The 21,826-nt window shown below is 37.3% G+C and overlaps 2 protein-coding genes across 8 annotated transcripts in view; one reads left to right on the top strand and one right to left on the bottom strand.

Annotated features, from left to right (window-relative positions):
* Window positions 1-257: 257 nt before the first annotated feature.
* On the bottom strand, window positions 258-10,756 carry NDUFB3 (NADH:ubiquinone oxidoreductase subunit B3). Of its 3 annotated transcripts, XM_043910425.1 has the most exons (4): window positions 10,456-10,520; window positions 4,326-4,409; window positions 3,606-3,747; window positions 258-552 (listed from the first exon to the last, which is right to left on the bottom strand). In XM_043910425.1, exons 3-4 carry the CDS (start codon window positions 3,743-3,745, stop codon window positions 396-398), a joined length of 297 nt encoding a protein of 98 aa, XP_043766360.1. In that variant the 5' UTR covers window positions 3,746-3,747; window positions 4,326-4,409; window positions 10,456-10,520; the 3' UTR covers window positions 258-395. The 3 variants fall into 3 exon arrangements, with proteins under 3 accessions (XP_043766360.1, XP_043766358.1, XP_043766359.1); XM_043910423.1 differs by lacking the exons at window positions 4,326-4,409; window positions 10,456-10,520 and adding an exon at window positions 10,547-10,756; XM_043910424.1 differs by lacking the exon at window positions 4,326-4,409 and having other exon boundaries at window positions 10,456-10,532.
* Window positions 10,757-10,835: 79 nt separating this feature from the next.
* Window positions 10,836-21,826, top strand: part of FAM126B (family with sequence similarity 126 member B) — a 62,158-nt gene continuing 51,167 nt past the window's right edge. Inside the window, exons 1-3 of one of the 5 annotated variants that reach the window (XM_043910414.1) lie at window positions 10,862-10,910; window positions 11,718-11,751; window positions 20,120-20,188. The gene's annotated coding sequence lies outside the window, so the exon portion shown is untranslated. The other 4 variants (XM_043910415.1, XM_043910413.1, XM_043910412.1 and 1 more) reach the window with 4 other exon arrangements.

Consider the following 21,826-nt stretch of genomic DNA (forward strand, 5'->3'; position numbering starts at 1 on the left):
TGATAATGGTAGTACAATATTATGAATGTATTTAATGTCATTGACTGTTCACTTAAAAACAAGATGGCAAATTTTATCACAATTTTTAAAAATTAAAAAAAAGAAACCTATTAGAACACATCCATTTGTTCAAATATATGCTGGCTGTCAGCTATTTGCAGAATGTCCTGCTGCCAGTATTCAACCTCTCATGTATTCCAAGCCAAATCTGATATGGCTCGAGACACTTTTTTTAAGAATGAAAAAGCAGACTGGTACATGTTTTCTTATTTTATTAAATCTATTAAATCTTACTAGTATTCCTTAAGGAATAAACACACAGGTGAGTAGGCTACAGTGAAGAAATCTTTTCATAAGAAAGTTAAGACATTAAAAGATATTTCCAGGTATTATCTTCAGTGATGTTTCTTATCTTTTTTCTGGGACTCCAGGTAATATTCAGCCCCTACAGCTACCACAAATGCAGCAAATCCCCACTTGAATCCTTTTAATAATGCTCCAACAAAGGAAACATTATTTGCAAAGCCACCCATGTATCTCCAAGCTTCATTGCTAGAGGGGAAAAAAAAGGGGGGAAATTATAATCACATATGACTTATTAAGTAAAATGAATTTGATTTTCACCTTTCTAACAGACTTAAATGCTACCTTACATAAGATAATTTAAGTAGATCACAATAGGAATTGTCTGTGGTATAAGATAAGTAGCTCTATATGCTCACATTTCATATATGAAATACAAGAAAAAGCACTTGATGGTTTCATATTTCACAGTCATAATACTCAGAATGTTACAGAATTCTCAAATGCGAGACTCACCTTGGCCTATCCATCACAGGTCAGTTGTGTAGCTTTGCCCATGCTAGTCATTATAGCGTCATGGAAAGAGGAAGTTAAGAGACTTAGGTATTAATCTTAGCCCTGCCACTTTACGAGATACACACCTTTTAGGCTCAATAAATTACTTAATCTGTCAGGGCCTGTTTCTCTACTCAGTAATTATTACTATCAACCTTATAGTGTTATTATAAAGATTAAACAGAGTAAGATATGATGTATTTCGGCACTAGATACTACTGTTACTATTCAATGGAATCACTGCTATTCCCTGTCATATAAGTCTGACTTTAGAAGATTAATTTCTTGCTCTGGCAACAGTTCTTTTGAGTATCCAGAACACAGAAAGAAACAAATCAGAGAGTTATAGTGAGAAAAAGGGTTCTATCACAGGTAAGTATAAATCATCCTACTTAATGATGAAAGACTGCATGCATGCTTTCCCCAGTTAGGAACAAAACTAGGACGTCCACAATACACCACTTTTATTCAATATTATATTAGCAATGTTAGCCAGTGCAATAACTCAAGAAAAAAAATTGAAAGAAAAGTGCGGTCTTTGTAGATGAAATCATCTTCTATGAAGTAAATTCTAAGAAATCTCTGAGAAACATCTGCTAGAACTAAAAATTCAATTTAGCAAGTTAACAAGATAAAGTCAATATATAAAAAGCAATTATATTTTTATATACCAGCAATGAACACTTGGAAACAGAAGTTTAAAAATACTATTTATAACAGCAAAAAATATGGAATAATTCAGGATAAACTTAACAAAATATGTACAAGACTGCATAAAAACTGCTAAGAAAATTAAAGGGGATCTAAATTGTCCATGGACTAGAAGATTCAATATTGTTAAGACATAAATCATCCTCAATCGAGCTAAAGATGCAAGGTGATCCCAATTAAAATCCAAGCAGGCTTTCTGCAGAAACTGAAAACCTCATTCTAAAATTTAAATATAAATACAATGAACCTAGAATAGCTAACACAATATTTTTTTAAAAATCAGACATCTCGTTTTATACTATCTGATCTGAAGATAGTGTTGTATTGACAAAACATAGACATATTGATCAAGGTAACAAAAAGAATCCAGAAATAGTCCACACAGGTATTGTCAATAGATTTTTGACAATGGTGTCAAGGTCAACTAATGGGGAAAGACAGTCTTTTAATATACAGTGCTAGCACTGGATGTTTATGTGTAAAAACTTTAACCTTCATCCTTACCTCATATGACATTAAAAATTAACTCAAAATGGATCATGTACCTAAATGGAAGAAAGAATACTATAAAAGCTTCCAGAAAAAAGATTAGGAAAATCTTAGGATGCAAAAAGCACAAACTATAAAAGAAAAAAATGCTAAATTGGGGCTTCATCAATATTTAAAACTGTCTTAAAGACATCATTAAGAAAATGAAAAGATAAGTCATACTCTGGGAAAAAATCTGCAAAACTTGTATCTGATAAAGGACTTGGGGACTTCCCTGGTGGCCCAGTGGTTAAGACTCTGTGCTTTAACACAGAAGGCCTCGGTCTGATCCCTGGTTGGGGAACTAAGATTCCCACATTCTTCAGTGGGACCAAAAATAAACAAATAAAACCATTTAAAACAACATATATATACTCTTATAAGTCAATAAAAGAAAAACATTCTGATAAATAAAATGGGCAAAAGATCTGAATAGACATTGCACCAAAGGAAATATACAAATGGAAAATAAGCATATGAAAAGATTCTCATGATCTTCATTCTTCACGGAAATGCAAATTAAAACCAAAGAGATGTTACTATCACATTCACTAGAATGGCTAAAATTAAAAGGCTGATAATACCAAGTATTTTTTTTTTTTTTGCCACACCACAGGGCACGGTGGATCTTAGTTCCCCAGCCAGGGACTGAACCCACACCCCCTACGATGGAGGCACGGAGGCAGAAGAATGGAGTCTTAGCCACTGGACTGCCAGGAAAGACCCAACACCAAGTATTAATGAGGACACTGAACAATTGAAATTCTCATACGTTGATGGTTGAGAATGCAAAATGGTACAACCATGTTGTAAAACAGTTTGGCAGTTTTTCATTTAAAAAATAAAACAAAACCAAAAAAAAAAACCCACTTTTCAAAAGATTCAGAAATCCCACTGTTAGGTATTTATCCAAGAGAAATAAAAGCATATGCTCACACAGAGTTGTACTTGAATGTTTAAAGCAACTTTACTCATAATAGCCCTAAACTGGAAACCCAGACAGAACTGGTGAACAGTAAACAAAATGACGCACATGCATACAGTGAAGTCGTACTCAGCAATAAAAAAGGAAGAACCTATGCTGTAAGTTCACAACATACCTAAGTCTCAAAGGCATTATGCTAAGTAAAAGTGGCCAGAACAAAAGGTTATAGATTGTGTAATTCCAGTTTCATGAAATTCTAGAAAAAGCAGATCCAGGGTTGCCAGGATCCAGGGGAGGACAGCACTGAATACAGAGGATCACAAGGGGGCTTTTGGGTATGCTAGAAGTGTTCTGTGTCATACTGTGATGGTGGTCACGTAACTGTACATATCTGTCAACACTCACAGAATGATACATTTAAAATAGGGTGAATTTTACTGTAAGTGATATTTTAATAAAGCTGATCTTAAATGTAAAAAGTCATTTTCACTCTTTTTTTTTTTTTTGAAAGAATATATTGAAAAGGAACATAGATACTGTTTCTCTAGGATAAATTCTATCAAAATTATTTGATTGTTCTTACCGGCCCCATGGATCCCTTAGTCCTCGTGCAGCCAGTTTCTCCTGGACAGTTTCCAATGGTGTCCCTTCTATCTTCCATTGTTTATAATCTGGAAGTTCCATTTTACTAGGACCATGTTCATGTCCATGTCCATGGGCCATGTCTACAGAAAAAATTAATTTAAGGGAGAAATACATACATTACAGATATTGAAGTACCAAGTTTACTATTTTTTTTAAGGCAAAACATTTAAAGTGAGTTTTAAAAAGAGAGCATTTGAAAACTCTTTAAGAAATTTTATTAAAGTGTCTTACTACATAACTAGCACATGTTCATGGTTTGGAAATATACATACACAAGATATAAAAAGAGCCCATCACTAATAGAGTACATTTACTATTTGGTTTTTCTTACTTATAATAATAGCAAACATTTATCATGCTCTATGTGCCAACTGCACTATGTTAAAGCAATTTAAGTGTCGACTCTGTTACAGTCTTCCTAAAACAACTCTTTGAACTTAGATTACTATTATTATCTTCATTTTATAGATGAAGCCAAAGAGGCTCCAAGAAGCTAAGTACCTTTCTGAAGGTAACAAAAATAGTCAATGGTATGACTGGGTTTTGAAACTTAAAGCTTCATTTCAGAGCCCTCACTCCTAACTTTTAAGCAATACTGTCTACTTTTTTTTTAGTCTTTCACAGTGCATGAATATGTATAATAAAATATTGTACATACTGTTTCATTACTTGCTTTCTTCAGACAATTCTTTAAAACTGCAGTATTACTGTGGTTAATATATATGGATCACATGAACTTTTTCTGTGAAGAGTCACACAGTAAATATTTTAGGCTTTGTTGGTCATGAGGTAAAATCAAGGATAGTATGTGGATATTTATATAACAGGAGAGAAAACAAATTTCCATAAATATCTTACTGATATAATTCAAAATATAACAGCTGAGTATAATTTTTGTAATACTAGTCTTCCGATGGAAAAAAAAATGCAATTCCCGTTCAGTGGGTAACATTTTGCTTAACTGGGGCTCAAAGTTTAGTGTTCCTTAGTATCAAACTGATTGTAAACGTTCATCTGTAAAAATTCTTCTTAGCTCACTGGCCACATAAAAACAGGCAATAGGCTGAGTTTGGCCAGCAGGCTGTAGTTTGCTGACTCCTGTAGTAGATCAACAGAGACTTTTAAAAACAATTTTTATTGAAATATAGTTGACCTATATGTGTTGAGTTTCCCCAGTGGCTCAGTGGTAAAGAATCCACCTGCAATGTAGATGTGGGTTCGATCCCTGGGTTGGGAGATCCCCTGGAGAAGGAAATGGCAACCCACTCCAGTCTTTTTGCCTGGGAAATCCCAAGGACTGAGGAGTCTGGCAGGTTATAGTTCATGGGGTCGCAAAGAGTCAGACATGACTCAGTGACTACACACACACACACACACACACACACACACAATGTTGTGTTAGTTTCACGTGTGCGGCAAAGTGATTCAGACATAAACATCCATAAATATAAGTATTCTTTTTTATATTCTCTTCCATTAACAGAGTCCTGAGGACCCCCTCTTAATTGATAAGTTTGCTTAAATAAAATTGCCCCCAATGGGTATATAAAATTTCAGTTTTCCAGTTATTTTTAAAAATAATACAGAAATAAACTTGAGCTCAGTCCCCAGCTATATTGTTATGAATTTCAAATAACGAAGGTATAAATTAATAATGCTATACTGTAATTTGTGTAAGATTAGCAGTAGCAATTCTATAATCACTGCTTTCCAGAAATAAAACCAAACCAAATAATTATTACCATTTTGTCTGCATTTATAACTATAAACAAATCCAATAAGGCAGGATTCCTACACTGCATTTCAGAAGACAGAGGTAATTATTAGATAGTGTATACTAGAGACATATTATATGAAGCACTCATTTCATTAAATAATAGTTCCCAGAATATGGGGGACAAAATTGTACAAAGTAATTTCGACAAATCAGCCAACACTTAATATTTTTATTTATAGACATTAAATTGGTTTAAAACATTTATTTATTTAAAACATTATGTTGATGATTTCACATTTAAGGAGAATAAAAACCAATACCCAACAAACACAAGTTAAAACTACAACATTCACAGCTTTGAATAAAACATTTAATCCACTATTTCATTACTGTTTGGTGGATTCAATAATATAAACAAATTATAGTTTCAGATTTCAGTCTGACTTTTGAGATTCAATACATTATCACAAAAGAAATACTTTTAGAAGCATTTAATTATAATGATAAAATGTTAGCATCTTCAGATTATGTTTTCAAAAAAATTTTTAAATTTATTTTTAATTGAAGGATAGGATAATTACAATATTGTGATGGTTTCCGCCACATATCGACATGAATCAGCCATAGGGATATTTATCTCCCCTCCCTTTTACATATACATATGAGCCTCCCTCCCACCTCCCACCCCATCCCACCACTCTAGGTTGTCAAAGAGCCCTGGTCTGAGTTCCCTGAGTAAAAAAAAAAGAAATTTTTAATAATGTTTCATTCCAAAAATCTTTGGATTACAAGGCAAACTCTTTTTTTGGAAATACCAATTCTAGAACATTAAACCTGCTAAAGTATCAATGTACTTTAGAAGAAAATACAAAACCAAAGGTCAATTTTTTATTAAAAAACTTGATTTTTAAAATGAAAATTGAAATATTACTATGGTATGAAGGCTATCTCAAAGCTACAATACTACTATGCTCAAAATATTAATTTGGAAGATAAATCTTTGGAAAAAAGTAAGTATACATGAACACTCATTTCTCCTAATTTCCTCTAATAAATTCAATGTATTTTCTCTTCTGTCTAATTAAAATACTTCAGAAAGAGTCCCTTCATAGGGAATTACTAAATATTTCAACAAATTTTCAAAAAGAACAAAAAGTTGAACAATATTTTTAGGGAAGTTTCATTTACTCTTAAAAATTATTTCTACTTCAGAATAGCCATAAATCAAACAATGATATCCTAATCTTGGAATTCTACTGAAATGCAGACTTTGGTGCTGTACAGATCTGGTATTAAACCCTGAGTGCACCATTAACAGCTGTAAAATCCTGGTCAAATCATTTTAATCTTGCTGAACTTCAGTTTCTTCATACAACACGAAGTTAGAACCAACCCTTCAAGACTGTAAAAACACACTGTGATGATGTGACTTCCACTTTCACACCCAGGTGCTGAGAATGCAGCCACTGTAAAAACTCTGGTGTGACCCAGGAAAGTTAAACATGTGTGCATGTTTATCTCGCACGTGTGCACGCTCAGTTGTGTCGACCCTGTGCGACCCCATGGACTGAAGCCTGCCAGGCTTCTCTGTCCATGGAATTCTCCAGGCAAGAATACCGGGGGTTGCCATTTCCTCCCCCAGGGGATCTTCCCCACCTAGAGATAGAATCTGCATGTCCTGCATTGGCAGGTAGATTTTTGTTTCATTTTGTTTTTTTAACAACTGAGCCCCATGGGAAGTCCCTTGAATATTTTATGGACTAGCAATTCCAGTCACAGGCACTGTGTTTTTATATATATAAACAGCATATGCTGTAAGGGTAAAATAAAATACATCAATTTTGAAGACAGCATGAAGAAAATGCATTTCATTAGTAGCTTTTAATACTAAGTACATCTCACAATGATAATATTTTGAATATATATACTGGGCTACATAAAATATACTCTTAAAAATAATTTTATGTTTCTTAACCAACACAACATTGTAAAGCAGCTACCCTCCAATTAAAAGCAAATATATTTTAAAAATTAATTTTGTTTCTTTATACCTTTTTTAATATGGCTGTTAGAAAATTTTAAGTACATGGTTTGTAATTATATCTGCATTAGACAGCACTGCTCTAGAGAAGCTCTTGCATTTGGATAACAATTTAATATTATAAGAATCTTTCTAATCATATTATTTATGCTTGCCCCAAACTGTAAACAACTCAAATTCACAACCATGAAAGAGTATGAATGAATTTCACAAACAATGAGCAAGGGGTAAGTCAGAAAACATATATATAACTTTTAATGCCATTTACATATATGAAAAAAAACCTAACAATTCATTTTTTAGGAATGCATTGTGGAAAAAATTTAAGTGAAACAAGTACATGATTATCACAAGTTAGGAGAGTGGTTCCCTCCTGGTAGAGATGGCATCACAGAAACTCATTCACAGAACTTCTAAGGCAGTGTTTTTCAAAGTATTGTAATTACTGTACCCCGAAAGAGCTTTTTTAGACCTTTTTGCCCCTGTTAATTATGTTCTCACCTTACCCTTCCACATGAAATTTTAATACCCCAGTTTATGTACTACGGCTTTTTGGAGGGCCACAAACCATTGTATTGTTAATATCTAAGGTTTTTTTTTTTTTTTTTTTTTCCTTCTCACCCCCATCCAACAAGAACCAATTTTTACTGACTTAAAGACAATCATCTCTGCTGAGAATGCATATTTTAAACTTTTGGCAATGCTTTATTTCCTAATCTGAAGGTTGGCAATAGACAGGAAAACAATGGAAACAGACTTTATTTTCTTGGGCTACAAAATCACTGCAGATGGTGACTGCAGCCATGAAATTAAAAGATGCTTGCTCCTTAGAAGAAAAGCTATGACAAATATAGACAGCATATTAAAAAGCAGAGACATTACTTTGCCAACAAAGGTCCGTCTAGTCAAAGCTATGGTTTTTCCAGTAGTCTTGTATGGATATGAGAGTTGGACCATAAAGAAAGCTGAGCGCCAAAGAACTGATGCTTCTGAACTGTGGTGTTGGAGAAGACTCTTGAGAGTCCCTTGGACTGCAAGGAGATCCAACCAGTCCATCCTAAAGGAAATCAGTCCTGAACATTCATTGGAAGGACTGATGCTGAAGCTGAAACTCCAATACTTTGGCCCCCTGATGGAAAGAACTGACTCCTTGGAAAAGACCCTGATGCTGGGAAAGATTGAAGGCAGGAGGAAAAGGGGATGACAGAGGATGAGATGGTTGGATGGCATCACCGATTCGATGGACATGAGTTTGAGCAAGCTCCGGGAGTTGGTGACAGACAGGGAAGCCTGGTGTGCTGCAGTCCATGGGGTCACAAAGAGTTGGACACAACTGAGCGACTGAACTGAACAGGATCAGTTGTTTGCTTGATTATAATTTGTTTAAATGTACTTATGTTTTATATAGCCTTCTTATATGTATTAGGCCCCTGTGTCCATGGGATTTTCCAGGCAAGAACACTGGAGTGGGTTGCCATTTCCTTCTCCATCTGCTATGTATATGTCACAATAAATATTAAAATTAGATAAAGTGACTTAAACTGTCTCAAGGATTCAGTAAGAGGTGATTAATTTTCATTTCAGAGCTGCTCAAATAAGAACAGCAAGGAAATTAGTTCAACAAGGAAAGAACATGTAATCACTAATTTTTTTCCCCCACCTCATTCTATCTATGTCTGAAGTGAACCTAAAGTTTGGTGAAGATCAACCTCTACTAAAGGGAGCCGGCTCTAGTACAGGAAGAGTGCAGGCATACTTTCCCTAAGAAGGAAATAAATGGGTAATGCCACTTACAATACACATAATTTCACAGTTTACCAAAGACTTTGAAATGTATGTTTCCATTTCTCCTGTTTTAAAAAATTGTGATTACTATAGGGAAATTAGAAAATTAAACACAAACGAACTGGTTTCACCTTTAGTGTCCCTTCCAGTCCCTGCACCTCTGATAGCCAATTTAAAAAAAGAAATCACACTAAACATTAATGTGATGACTTTGTATCTCCTTTTCACTTTAACTGTGTCATAAACATTCATGCCAGAAAAATCTTATTTAAAAGTTACTACAGGGACTTCGCCGGTGGTCCAGTGGTTTAGAATCTGCCTTGCAATGCAGAGCAACTAAGCCTGGTGTGCCACAAGTGCTGACTGCCACACACTTATCCCAAACACTGCAATGAAAGGCCACGCATGACACAACAAAGATCCCATGTGCTGCAACTAAGGCCCGACTGCAACCAGATAAATAAATATTAAATCTTCAAAAAAAAAAAAAACCAAAACAAATAAAAGTATACTATACATCTCAGGTGGCTCAGCGGTAAACACTCCGCCTGCAATGCAGGAGATGCGTGTTGGAGCCCTGAGTCAAGAAGACCCCTTGGAGGAGGAAATGGCAACCCACTCCAGTAATCTTGCCAGGAAAAATCCCACGGATAGAGAAGCCTGGTGGGCTACAGTTCATGTGGTCGCAAAAAAGCCAGAGACAACTGAGCAACTCCCAGGTGGCTCAGCGGTAAAGAATCCGCCTGGGTCGGGAAGATCCCCTGGAGAAGGAAATGGCTACTCACTCCAGTATTCTTGTCTGGGAAATCCCATGGACAGAGAAGCCTGGTGGGCAACTGTCCATGGAGTCGCAAGAGAGCCGGACACGAGTTAGCGACTAAAGAACAACAACACACACAGGCTCGTGAGGCAGGCATTGTAAATTTACAAACTTTCCATTCGAGGATGGTTGCGCCATCATTCGACTCAAAGGTAAACCAAAACAACACGGTGTGGGGGATGTTGAGGGTGGCAGAGGAGGGAAAAAAGGGTCTGGACTTAACTAGAGTGATTCTCACTGCATCCTTCTACAGCCACCCCTCACTACTCCAGGACTTCATCGTTTTTCTCCTGCTAGTTCTTCGATTCTTTCCCTCTTGAGCATTCTCATCATCCTCCATTTAGTCTCTCCCTTTTGACAATCCTCAGAATAGAGTCTCATCCTTATTCCCGAGCGAGAGCTCTCCCAACAGCACCCCAATTTACCTGACAGCAATCTGACCTCTCAGGACACTCAAGATTCACCCCTCCAGCCAGAGGTAAACGGAAACGGAAGTTGTCACCTAGAGTTACTTACGGCAGGAAACCAGAGGAGAAATTAAACATTCTTGCCCTCGGTCACAGATTCCTGGGCCAGTGGAAGTGACATGAAGCAGGCTTGAAGTGGACATTTTCCCCGCATATCTGTGCATCTGTAGTTTGACCGAGGTAAGGGAAACTGTGGAGGACAGAGGGTGGGGAAGACGCGACGTCGTCCTTGCTAGGAGGCCGGAATCTTTAGACACTGCACAGTGGGAGGGCCTCAGGCATTCTGCTACCAATCAGCGGCACCGTTGTTGGAGCGTGGAATCACCCAATGAGAGGGTGGGTTGTTGCGCTGCAGTTGGCAGGCTGCTGCGGGAGGCGGTGGCGGTAAGAAGCCGGAGGCAGCGGGGTGACAGGTAGGCGGCGGCGCTGTCTTTGGGGGACGCGGAGTGCCAGATAGGAAGGATTTTCTTCTTCTCCGGCCGCAGGAGCTATAGACGGGCTCTGCCGACGGTGGTCTGGGAAGGCGTTAGCTCGAGTTTTGGTGGTTCCGGAACCACTAGGAGACAGGTAGCCGCTTGGAAGGGTCGCGAGGAGAAGCAGCCGAGACGGGTGGAGGCTGAGCCCTGCGGGGCGACGTGGGAGCCTCGGGCGTGGGGGCTGCGGTGGCGCTGGCGGAGACCGGAGAGAGGCGGGAGCAAGACGGTGTTGTGAAGGCTGGAGCAATTCCTTGTATGGAGCTCAGAGAGAGAGGAGGACGCGGCATTGCAGACACCTGAGAGAAATCCTAGGGCTTGCTTCTTCCTAGGGCCGTTTCTCAGAGTGGGAACGGGGGTAGCGGAGAAGAAAGATATATATTGGCGGGGAGATTCTTGAGACTCTTCATAGCTATACATTATGTAACCCTTGGCTATTATTTACCCAAGCAACTAGGTTGTCCCTCCTGGGAAGAGGAAAGAGGAGGTCTGCAACCTATTAATGTGTCTGAGTAGTTTTTTTTTTTTTTTCCGTTGGTTTGACTGTTTTCTATCCCGGCAGGCTCTGTGGGCGAAGAACCATGAAGGATAGAGTAGTCACGAAGAGCTTATCCCAAATATGGACTTGGGTTGAGAGATGTGTTAGTTTGAGATGAGCGTGGCCAGGTTCACGTTTTGTAGTTCGTGAATTTATTTGTTTTAAGGGTCATGACTGACTACAATTTTTTTTTTTTTCAAATCTTAAAGGAAGTGGAGACGCTGAAAAAATCTATAGCAGAAGGTAAGTGCAACTTAGAAAATGACTAGAAAATTAGTTGGTAAATTTTTTTTCTTTTACTTCCTAAATATTGTGGACGTTAGAGACTGAAAATGGGATGGTGGTCTAATTTTTTTTGGGGGGGTGGGGGGGAAGGGGAAGTTATCTTTTAAGTAATTTGCTCTGTAAGTCTGGGAAACTAGGTATGAATTATTTATTTCTTAGGTTTAAAAAGTATGTCCTTTGACTCTCTCCGATAGAGGTAAACTGTATTTACAGATATAATTCTAAGTTTCTGTCACTCATTTGAACTTTGAAATGTAGAATTAAAATGGAATTCCATTCACTGTGTGTTATGGAATGACATACTACATTAAAAACTTGATTTTTTATAGCTCACTGGAAAGCAGTTTTAAAAGAGGCATTGTACATTTCTAAAATGTAAGCTGATTGAAATGTTGCCTTTAGCTTAGACTATAAAGACTAATAGTATTTATTAGCAAGTATGTAATTTTCCTGAGCTTATTTTAATACTGCATGTCAGAAGAACTTTCCAAAATTCTTTTTTTCCTATTATTGATGATTTATATTATATATCCCTGAAACTAAATTAGAAAGTTTTTTTCTCTAAATGTCACTTGGTAAAGAGTGTTGGATCATTAAGAGTTTGTTCTGAAATCTTTAGAGTACTGAGATATTTATCAGTGTTTCAGATAAAATTTTGATACTTGGTATTTCACTCTTTTTTATCTTTTGGCAAGAATAATTCTCAGTCACAAAGAACAGGTCTGCTTCTATTTTAGGTGCAGTTCTGTAGTGTGAGTACTTATGAACAAATCTCTGCTTTCATGCAGGTTATGTGTATCTTGTGTGTATATGTATGTGTTTCTCCTTATTATGTAACCAGTCTACTAGAGATGTCTTAGAGAATGGCTGATTCTAAATGGCCAGTAGGTGTCATTGTTGAATGCAATAATGTTGAACACTGAGTAGGAAATAAGCAAGTGATTTAAGGAACACTAATCTAAATTAGAATATAATAATAATTGGCTGATTATTTATATGTGATTAGAAATTCTCTTTTCTAGTACATTTCAGTATTGAAGCTGTTTATAAGGGATTTGAAACAAAGGCCGTGAAGAAGTATAATTGTTTGCTCGAAAATGGACCTTGAAAGCCTGTTTTTCTAATCCAGCTCTTAAACTGTCTTGACAAGCAATATAGATTAGGATTGTTTGATTTTTTATTCATACAGTTTTGGCATTCTGTAGTAGTTTATTAGGTTTTAGAACGGTTAAGGTTTTTAGCTTGACTAGGTTTTATAATAGAAAAATAATGCTACATAATGAAAAACTAAAATAATAAAATATGGGCAGAAAGTCTCCAAACAAGTTATCAGCTGCACAAAATAATACTTTGTTATTGTTCTTTTAATGCAGGAACAGAGGAATTTTTGTCTTTCTTTATCTATGGCTTAGTTTTTTTGATGTTCAAAATAGCTTCTTACATTTTATCTGACTAGTAGACTGTGTGTTTTCCTCAGGATGATGAGCTGAACGTTCATGTAAAATGTAATACAATGGGTTCTGGAGGGAGCTGGCACAGAAAACTCAGGCTGCTTAGGGCTGCTGTTAGTACAGCCCCTTACCTGCTATGCTTTCTGCTGTGCTCTGGCCACTTTGTAGTTCTGCTGCTTTTGTTTGCTGTTGATACATGCTTAAAAATAGGATTGGAAAATATTTTAAAATTTTTAAAAAGCAGAGTTGGACCTAATTTCAGGAATTCTCCATGAAAGTGAGGAGTTACATATATGTCAGAATAATCTAAAGAGTTAAAAAAAGGTCCACATGCATATCTATTATATCATCTCCACTTTGCTGAAGAATCTTAGTGGTAGGGAGAATATGAAGGAGGTAGATCTATTTTGAAGGAAAAGTAAATCCCCTAGATGATACGGTTTACGAGAATCATTGATCTCATTTTAGGCTCTCCCAATGTGGTGTGAACCAGAACAGTACTTTTAGCTTGAGACAAAGGGCTTCTAAATCTAAAATCTTCTAAAATATCAATATGTTATAGCTCAATAAATTTTTTCCATTTATTGTCATAACTCGGATGGGTTTTCTAGCCAGCAGCTAAAGTTGCCAGAAATAAAAATTGTGCTCAATGTTTTGGTTGGAATTAGTTTTTACTTGGCACTTAGCTCCTTTACATAAACCACGCTAATTTCTTTCATTATTCAAACCTGTTCTCTTAATGTCTCTGAAAGCTATCTAGTTCTAAAACTAGAATTGGGAAATAAGAATTTGAAGTTTCTTCTTTTTGGTTGTGCTGGGTTTTTGTTGCTGCACAGGCTTTCTAGTTGTGGAGATCAGGAGCTACTCTCTAATTTCAGTGCGAGGGCTTCTTATTACGGTGGCTTCTCTTGTTTTGGAGTGTGGGCTCTAGGGCTTCAGTAGTTGTGGCTCTCAGGCTGTAGCGCATAGGCTCAGTAGCTGTGGCACATGGACTTAGTTGCTCTGCGGCATGTGGGATCCTCCCAGATCAGGGATCGAACCCTTGTCTCCTGCATTGGCAGGTGGATTCTTTACTGCCGAGCCACCAGGGAAGCCTGGAATTTTTCTTGATGAAAGGATTTTTCTTGCAATATTGGTATGGTATGATGAAGATACAGACTTATCTTTTGGTAAAAAAAAATAATAATACATATTAAAACTTGAAATTGTGAATGTGTTCACTTTGACACAGGATATGTTTAGAAATTCATGGTTCATCCTTATAAAACCTAGATGTTCTATGTAGGTGTTTGTCTTCCATGGAGAAAGGTATGAGAAAAAATAGATGTGTAGACTTTATTTTTGGAGAAAGGAATAAAAAACTCAATTATGTAATATATTAAAAGGTGTGACTTTGTTTATAAAATTATAATTCTTTCTCAGTTTGAGATACAACTGCAAAAAATGTAGTCATAAAATAATGGTACATGGCACTTAAACTGTTAAATGGCAAAGCATGGATTCCATAATAGTTAATTTATTCTGTTGCAAAATACTGAACTTCCAAAATGGTTACAATCAAACTTACCTATCACTTTTATCTTTATGAATCCTTGGCTTTTTTTTATTGCGGTATAATTGACATTATTCATTGACTTTTGATATTGCTTGATTCTTATTTAGCTCCTAAGATTTGTCAGTTTACCTCTTTAAATTCCTTTCTACGTATCTTTTTTTGAAAAATGGGTGGAGGGAGTTGGATGCTGAGAGAGGAGTGAAATTTATGCTTTTTACATATTCTTTTGTACTGAGGCTTAATTTTATTTTTTAATTGACTTTTTAGAGTAGTTTTAGGTTCATAGCAAAATTGAGTAGAAAATACAGAGATTTCCTATACACCCTTTCACACATGCATGGCTTCCAATACACCCCAAAGAGTGGTGCATTTGTCACAGTTGATGAGCCCACATTGATATCACCCAAAGTCCATGGTTTACACTAGGGTTCAGTTTGGGTATTGTGCACTGTATGGGTTTGGACAAGTGTATACTGACATATTAAGACTTTTTAATCAGCTTGTATTCCTTTTATATTTCTTTTTAAATGAGAAAGAGTGGGGGAGGGGAAAGTATATTACTCTTTATACCTCATACTCTATAATAGCATTGTAAAACTGATAAAGTGGACATGAAATGCTGTAAGATCTAAAGTTAATATAAATTTGCAGTCTGTCATAGTACCTATTGTTTTATTGTTAGTGGGGAGAAAAACTAAAGGGAACAATTATTTCTATTCTTCAGGGTTCTGTTGTCAGATCTCTTGTCATTTTGTACCCTGTCTGTCTCTTGTTACTCAGCATCTAAATGTGATGATTCTCAAATCTCTGTCTCTAACCAGAGTTTTTCTTGATACCTAGTTCTGTTTTGTAATCTAATTGCCTGCAAGATGGGAATGATCTGCAAATCACCTGTGTATGCGTACTCAGTCGTGTCCGACTGTTTGAGACCCCATGGACTGTAGCCCGCCAGGCTCCTCTGTCCACAGGATTCTCCAAGCAAGAATACTGGAGTGGGTTGCTATTTCCTCCTCCAGGGAATCTTCCCGACCCAGGGATCAAACCTATATCTCCTACACTGGCAGGTGGATTCTTTACCACTGTGGCACCTGAGAAACCCTGCATATCCCGTAAATACAGCATATCTAAACTTCAATTCATATTTTATCATCTATCTAATGTGCTGAAGCTGGAACCTAGTGTTAGTCTTGACACTTTATTCATATACCCCTCATCTAAGCAATGCTAGGTTCTGTTGACTCTACCTCCTTACTGTTTCTTTGATTCCGTTTATTTCTGTCAGTTTCTACAACCACTGGAAACAGTGTGAAAAGTTAGGACCTAGAGGCAGATTATCTAGATTAGAATCCCGGCTTCACCATTTATAGCTTCAGTTTCTTTGAAAAAACAGAGTTGTACAACCCAGAAACTGCACTATTGAACATTTATTCCAGGGAGATTGAAACTTAAACTCATATAAAAACCTGTACCTGAATGTTGATAGCAATTTTATTCCTAATTTCCAAAAATTGGAAACAACCCAGATGTTTTTCAGCAGGTGAATGGTTAAACAAGTGGTGGCACATTCATAGGATACAGCAGTAAAAAGAATGAGCCATTGGTGCGCGCAGCAACTGGGATGAGTCTGAAGTGAAAGAGGCCGCTCTCGAAAGGGTGCATTCTGTGTGATCCCCTTTATGTAGTGTTCCTGAGATTCCAAAATTACAGAGATGAAGAGCAGAGTGGTGTTTGCAGGGGTTAGAGATCAGGGAAACGGGAGTGAGTGACTATAAAGGATCCTCTTGGTGACAGAATAGTTCTGTGTCTTGATTGTGGTGGTAGTTACACATGTCTACATCTTTTATAAAGTTGTATAGAACTGCACACACACACGCACAGGCAAATGAATGCTTGTAAAACTGGTAATATCTGAGTAACCTGAGTGATGGTATCTGCGGACTATACCAATGTTGGTTTCCTGGTCTTGGTATTTTACTATAGTTATGCAAGTTGTTACCATTGGGAAGAGGATACGTGGGACCTTCTGGCACATAGTTTGGGAATGTGAGTCTGTAATTGTTTTAAAAATAAAAAGTTCTTTAAAAGGGTTGTATTAAGGATTAAATGAGCAAATACATAACAAATTTCTAACTACAGTACTTGGTGCATCATAAATGTGTTATACCACTACTATATATAAAATAACAGAGACTTACTGTTTAGCAAAGGAAACTATGTTCAGTATCTTGTAATAATGTATAATGGAAAAGAGTCTGAAAAAGAATACATATTCTGTATATACACATCTGCATATATGTAACTGAATCACTTTGCTGTATACCTGAAACTAACATAACATTATAGATCAACTATACTTAAATAAAGATAAAAGTTTTTAAAAGAAAGTCACCAAGTGACATTCTATAAAATAAATACATAATGCATGTAATAGTAGCAATAGCAGTAGCAGTAATTATAGTCTAGGCACCTAATTTCCTACTAGACCCTTTCTAATTTCTCACTAGGACCCTTCCAAAGTATTCTTATTGGTCACCTGCCTTTGTAGGTCTTTCCTCCCTCTAGTCCATGCTACATTGTAACCAGGGTTCTCTTTTAAAAAGTGCCTATTACATATTACTCACTTCATACAAAATCCTTTAATGGCTCTCTACTGTGTTTTCATACGTTAATTTCTTTTTTGTTTTTAATTGTAGTAGAATGAAGTGTTGGGGTCAGCATGGCTTACAAGATACTATAATAGGTGAACTAAAGATAAAAACAGAAAAATCTGAAGCAGTTGTTCTCACCTTCAAGAAGCTATTGTTTTAAGTATTATCTTAAAGTTTGTTGCTGCTGCCTAAACCAGTACCCCAAGATTTAATAACTCAGGACTAAAAGATGTTTTTATGTTTCCTGATTCTGTAGGAAGACTAGCCTACCAGAGGATGAGAAGCCACACTGAGAAGAACTGAAGCCCTTTAATGAACAGCCAGCACCATGTGCAAACGTGCGTGTGCGAACATCTTGGACCTTCTGACTCAGTCAGCCCTCCAGGTGGATTCAGCTGCGTGAGAGAGCCAGGTGAAACCAGCAAGGGACTGTGCAGCCAGCCTGCAGATGTTCACACTCGCATGTTTGCCCGTGGTGCTGGCTGTTCATTAAAGGGCTTCAGTGCTTCTCGGTGTGGCTTCTCATCCTCTGGTAGGCTCGTTTGGCATCCTTACAGGGCATTCTTAAGGTAGCCTTCTAAAAAGGTGAAGGTGGAATCTGTAAGGCTGCAAGGCCTCTTTGAGGATTAGGCTTTGGAACTTATATAACATCCCTTCCACCAAATTCTATTGGTCAAAGCAATTCACTAAGCTAGCCCAAATTCAAGGGAGTGGAGAAATAGAAAAGGACCTTTCTCTCCATCAATTTAGGCTGCTATAATAAAGTACCATAGACTGGGTGGTTTAAACAACAAACGTTTATTTCTTTAGTTCTTGAACTTAGGGAGTCCAAGATCAAGGTGCCAGCAAATTTAATGTCACCTGGTGACCCATTTCCTATGTCTGAGATGGCTGCATTCTCATTGTGTTTTAACATGTGAGAGAGCTCACTGGGGATCTTTCCTATAAGGGCACTAATCCCATTCATGAGATGCTACCCCATGAGCTAATCACCCCCCACCAAAGGCCCCACCTCCTAATCACATTGGGGGTTAGTATTTCAGTATATGAATTTTGGGGAGACACAAAAATTCAGTCCATAATAGTCCACAGAGAAATCAGGTTACTTTCTATTTTCTTAATGTATGGATGAAAAACAACCCCCAAAATTATACAGTCACTATAAAAATGTGAAATTTTTTGTTGATTTAACAAAAATAAAAACACAGTTACCAAAGACGTAAAATGGCAAGCCAAGAACAGGTTCAAAATCTTTATGAAGTAGAATATTGATCATAATATGAGAGAATCAGCCTTATCAAACTGTTGTGCTACAGTAGTATTTCTTGGAAATTTGAAGGAGTTAATATGTAGAAAATTCACTGGTTTTTATTTGAACAGGTTTTAAATAGCTGATTTAACATTTTCTATTAAAATGTTTATTTTTCTTAACCTCTTATTTTCATATAATTTGGTTTTGGCCAGTCACAATAAGTCACATTACTTTTCTAGAATATAACTCCTAAATGTTGGCAAGAAATTATAGTACTGTATTATGCAATCTTTTCAGTGTACTAAACTGTTATAAACACCCCTCCATCTGAGCTATAATGGTGGTATGCTTTCAGAGTAGATTCTTTAGTCAGTTTTGCTTCCTATGCTACCCCCCAACTTCCCACCCCCCCCCCCCCGTTTCAGTGGAGATGAACACTTTATTAGCATTGAAGCATAACTGAGATGGCTTGTTGATATCTTAGACCATAGATTTGTTGCTGGAGTCTCTTTCTTACCTTACCAGTTAGGAATTGTTTGGGCTGCTAGAAAGATAAGAAATAACCATTGCTTAAATAAGATAGTAGTTAATTTCTTTGTCTTGTAAAAACAAATTCAAAAATAACAATATAAGACTTATACAGCAGCGCCATAGGCTTGTCAAGGACCAGTCACATTCTGTTTTTCCTTTGCCATCTTTAGCATGTGGCTTCTATTTTCATGATCACAGAATGGTTGCTGTATATCCAGTTGTCATATCCATGATCTAGACAGAAGAAAGGAGGAAGAAGAGATAAAAGGGGCATACCTTTCATCTTTTAAGAAACCTTTCTAGGGATTTCCCTGGTAGGCCAGTAGTTAGGACTCAGTGCTTTCCCTGCCATGGACCTGAGTTAAATCCCTGATTGGAGAACTAAGATCCTGCAAATCATGTCGCGTGGCCAAGGCAGGGAAAAGGAAGGAGAGAAACCTTTCTATAACTCTGATCTTGATGACCAAAACTTAGTCACTTGGCCATACTTAGCTGTAAATAAGATTCAGAAATGGCTTTAGCTGACAGTGTAGACTAGATTATTGCAGATGGAGTGTGGATCTATATCAGATGGGAACTAGTAATCTTTGCCATACTTGCCTCCCTATCTCCTCTCCTGAAGGGCTTCCCAGGTGGCTCTGATGGTAAAGTATCTACTTGCAATGCAGGAGACCTGGGTTTGAACCCTGAGTCGGGAAGATCCCTTGGAGAAGGGAATGGAAGCCCATTCCAGTTTTCTTACTGGAGAATCCCATGGACAAAGGAGCCTGGCGGGCTACAGTCCATGGGATCACAAAGAGTCAGACATGACTGAGCGACTAACACTTTGACTTTTCACTTTCACTCCTCTCCTGAGTCTGCTGCTAACTGACCGCTTGTTGCTGTTCAGCCCTTCATTCAGTCGTCATGAACGAAGTGCTGACTGTGTGCTGAGCCCTGTCGGGAACTGCGAATACAGGTACATCTAAGACATACTCCCGGTCTGGAGAAGTTACAAATCTTCTAGCTTTCCTGCCCCGACCCCAACCCCAAGCAATCACAGATCTCTCCTTAGGGTGTTACTGATACCCTGTTCTAGTCTTTGACTTGCCTTTTCACTCTCTTAGTCTGCCTTTTAATGACAGGTGTGATGCAGTCGAATTTATTGTTGCTGTGGTAGTGGTTAGTGCCTTTTTGTTTGCTTAAAAAATATTTGCCTGCTGTGTGGATGGAATTGAAATTTGAGGGAGAATGGATACACATATATGTATGGTTGGGTCCCTTTGCTGTTCACCTTCAACTATCACAACATTGTAAAAAAAGAAAAAAATGCCTGTTTCAAAGACACAAAGATATTTTGCTATGGTTTTTTTTTTTTTGTTTGTTTGTTTACTTTCATTTTTAGATTTACATTCTATTTGGAATTTATTTTTGTGAGTTGTGTAAGGTTAGAGATCATGATACAATATTTTCTATAGGGATATCCAGTTGACCCTGCATCTTTTATTTAAAAGAGTCTTTTCCCAAATGCACTACAATTTGCCTTTGTGATAAATCAGACAATCCTACTTGTATGTGACTTTCTAGGCTTTACTTTTTCATTGGTAAGTTTTAGTTACTGTACTTGTACAGTTAATTACTGTGGCTTTATAATAGGTTTTAACATTTTGGAGTATAGTCCTCCAGTTTTTGTTGTTTTTAAAGGTTGCCTTGGTTATTCTTGGCTCCTTGTATTTCCATAGGGATTTCAGAATCAGCTTGTCAGTCTGTCTTTTACAGGAGAGCAGTGGGATTTTGATTAAGATTGCTTCAAAACTAGAAATCAGTTAGGGGAGAATTGACATTTTTACTCTGAGCTGCCAGGCTGTGAATGTGATATGGCCTTCAGTTTATCTCTCAAAAATGTTTTCTTGTTTTCAGTATAGTGGTCTTGCATATCTTCTGTTAGATTTTTTTCTCTCTCTTTTTTAGTGCTATTGGAAGTTGCATTTTTATTTGTTTAGTTTCTTTTTTTTCTTTTTAAGTTTTTTGGCCATGTTGTACGGTGTATGGGATCTTTGTTTCCCAACCAGGGTTCAAACCTGTGTCCCCTGCATTTAGAGCATGGAGTCTTAACCACTGGACCAACAAAGAAGTCCCTGATTTTGGCTTTAATATCTTCTTTGACCCATAGATGTTTAGAAGTATAATTTAAAATTTCCAGGTAGCTGAGGTTTCTTTAGGTTTTTATTTATCCAGTTCAGGTCAGTCGCTCAGTCGTGTCCGACTCTTTGCAACCCCATGGACTGCAGCACGCCAGGCTTCCCTGTCCGTCAGCAACTCCCAGAGCTTACTCAAAACTCATGTCCATTGAGCTGGTGATGCCATCCAACCATCTCATCCTCTGTTGTCCCCTTCTCCTCCCGCCTTCAATCTTGCCCAGCATCAGGATCTTTTCAAATGAGTCAGGTGCATCAAGTGGCCAAAGTGTTTGAGGTTCAGCTTCAGCATCAGTCCTTCCAATAAATATTTAGGACTGATTTCCTTTAGAATGGACTGGATTGATCTTGCAGTCCAAGGGACTCTCAAGAGCCTTCTCCAACACCACAGTTCAAAAGCATCAATTCTTCAGTGTTCA

This window comes from Cervus elaphus, chromosome 8, assembly GCF_910594005.1.
Source record: "Cervus elaphus chromosome 8, mCerEla1.1, whole genome shotgun sequence".
Taxonomy (NCBI): Eukaryota; Metazoa; Chordata; class Mammalia; order Artiodactyla; family Cervidae; genus Cervus; species Cervus elaphus.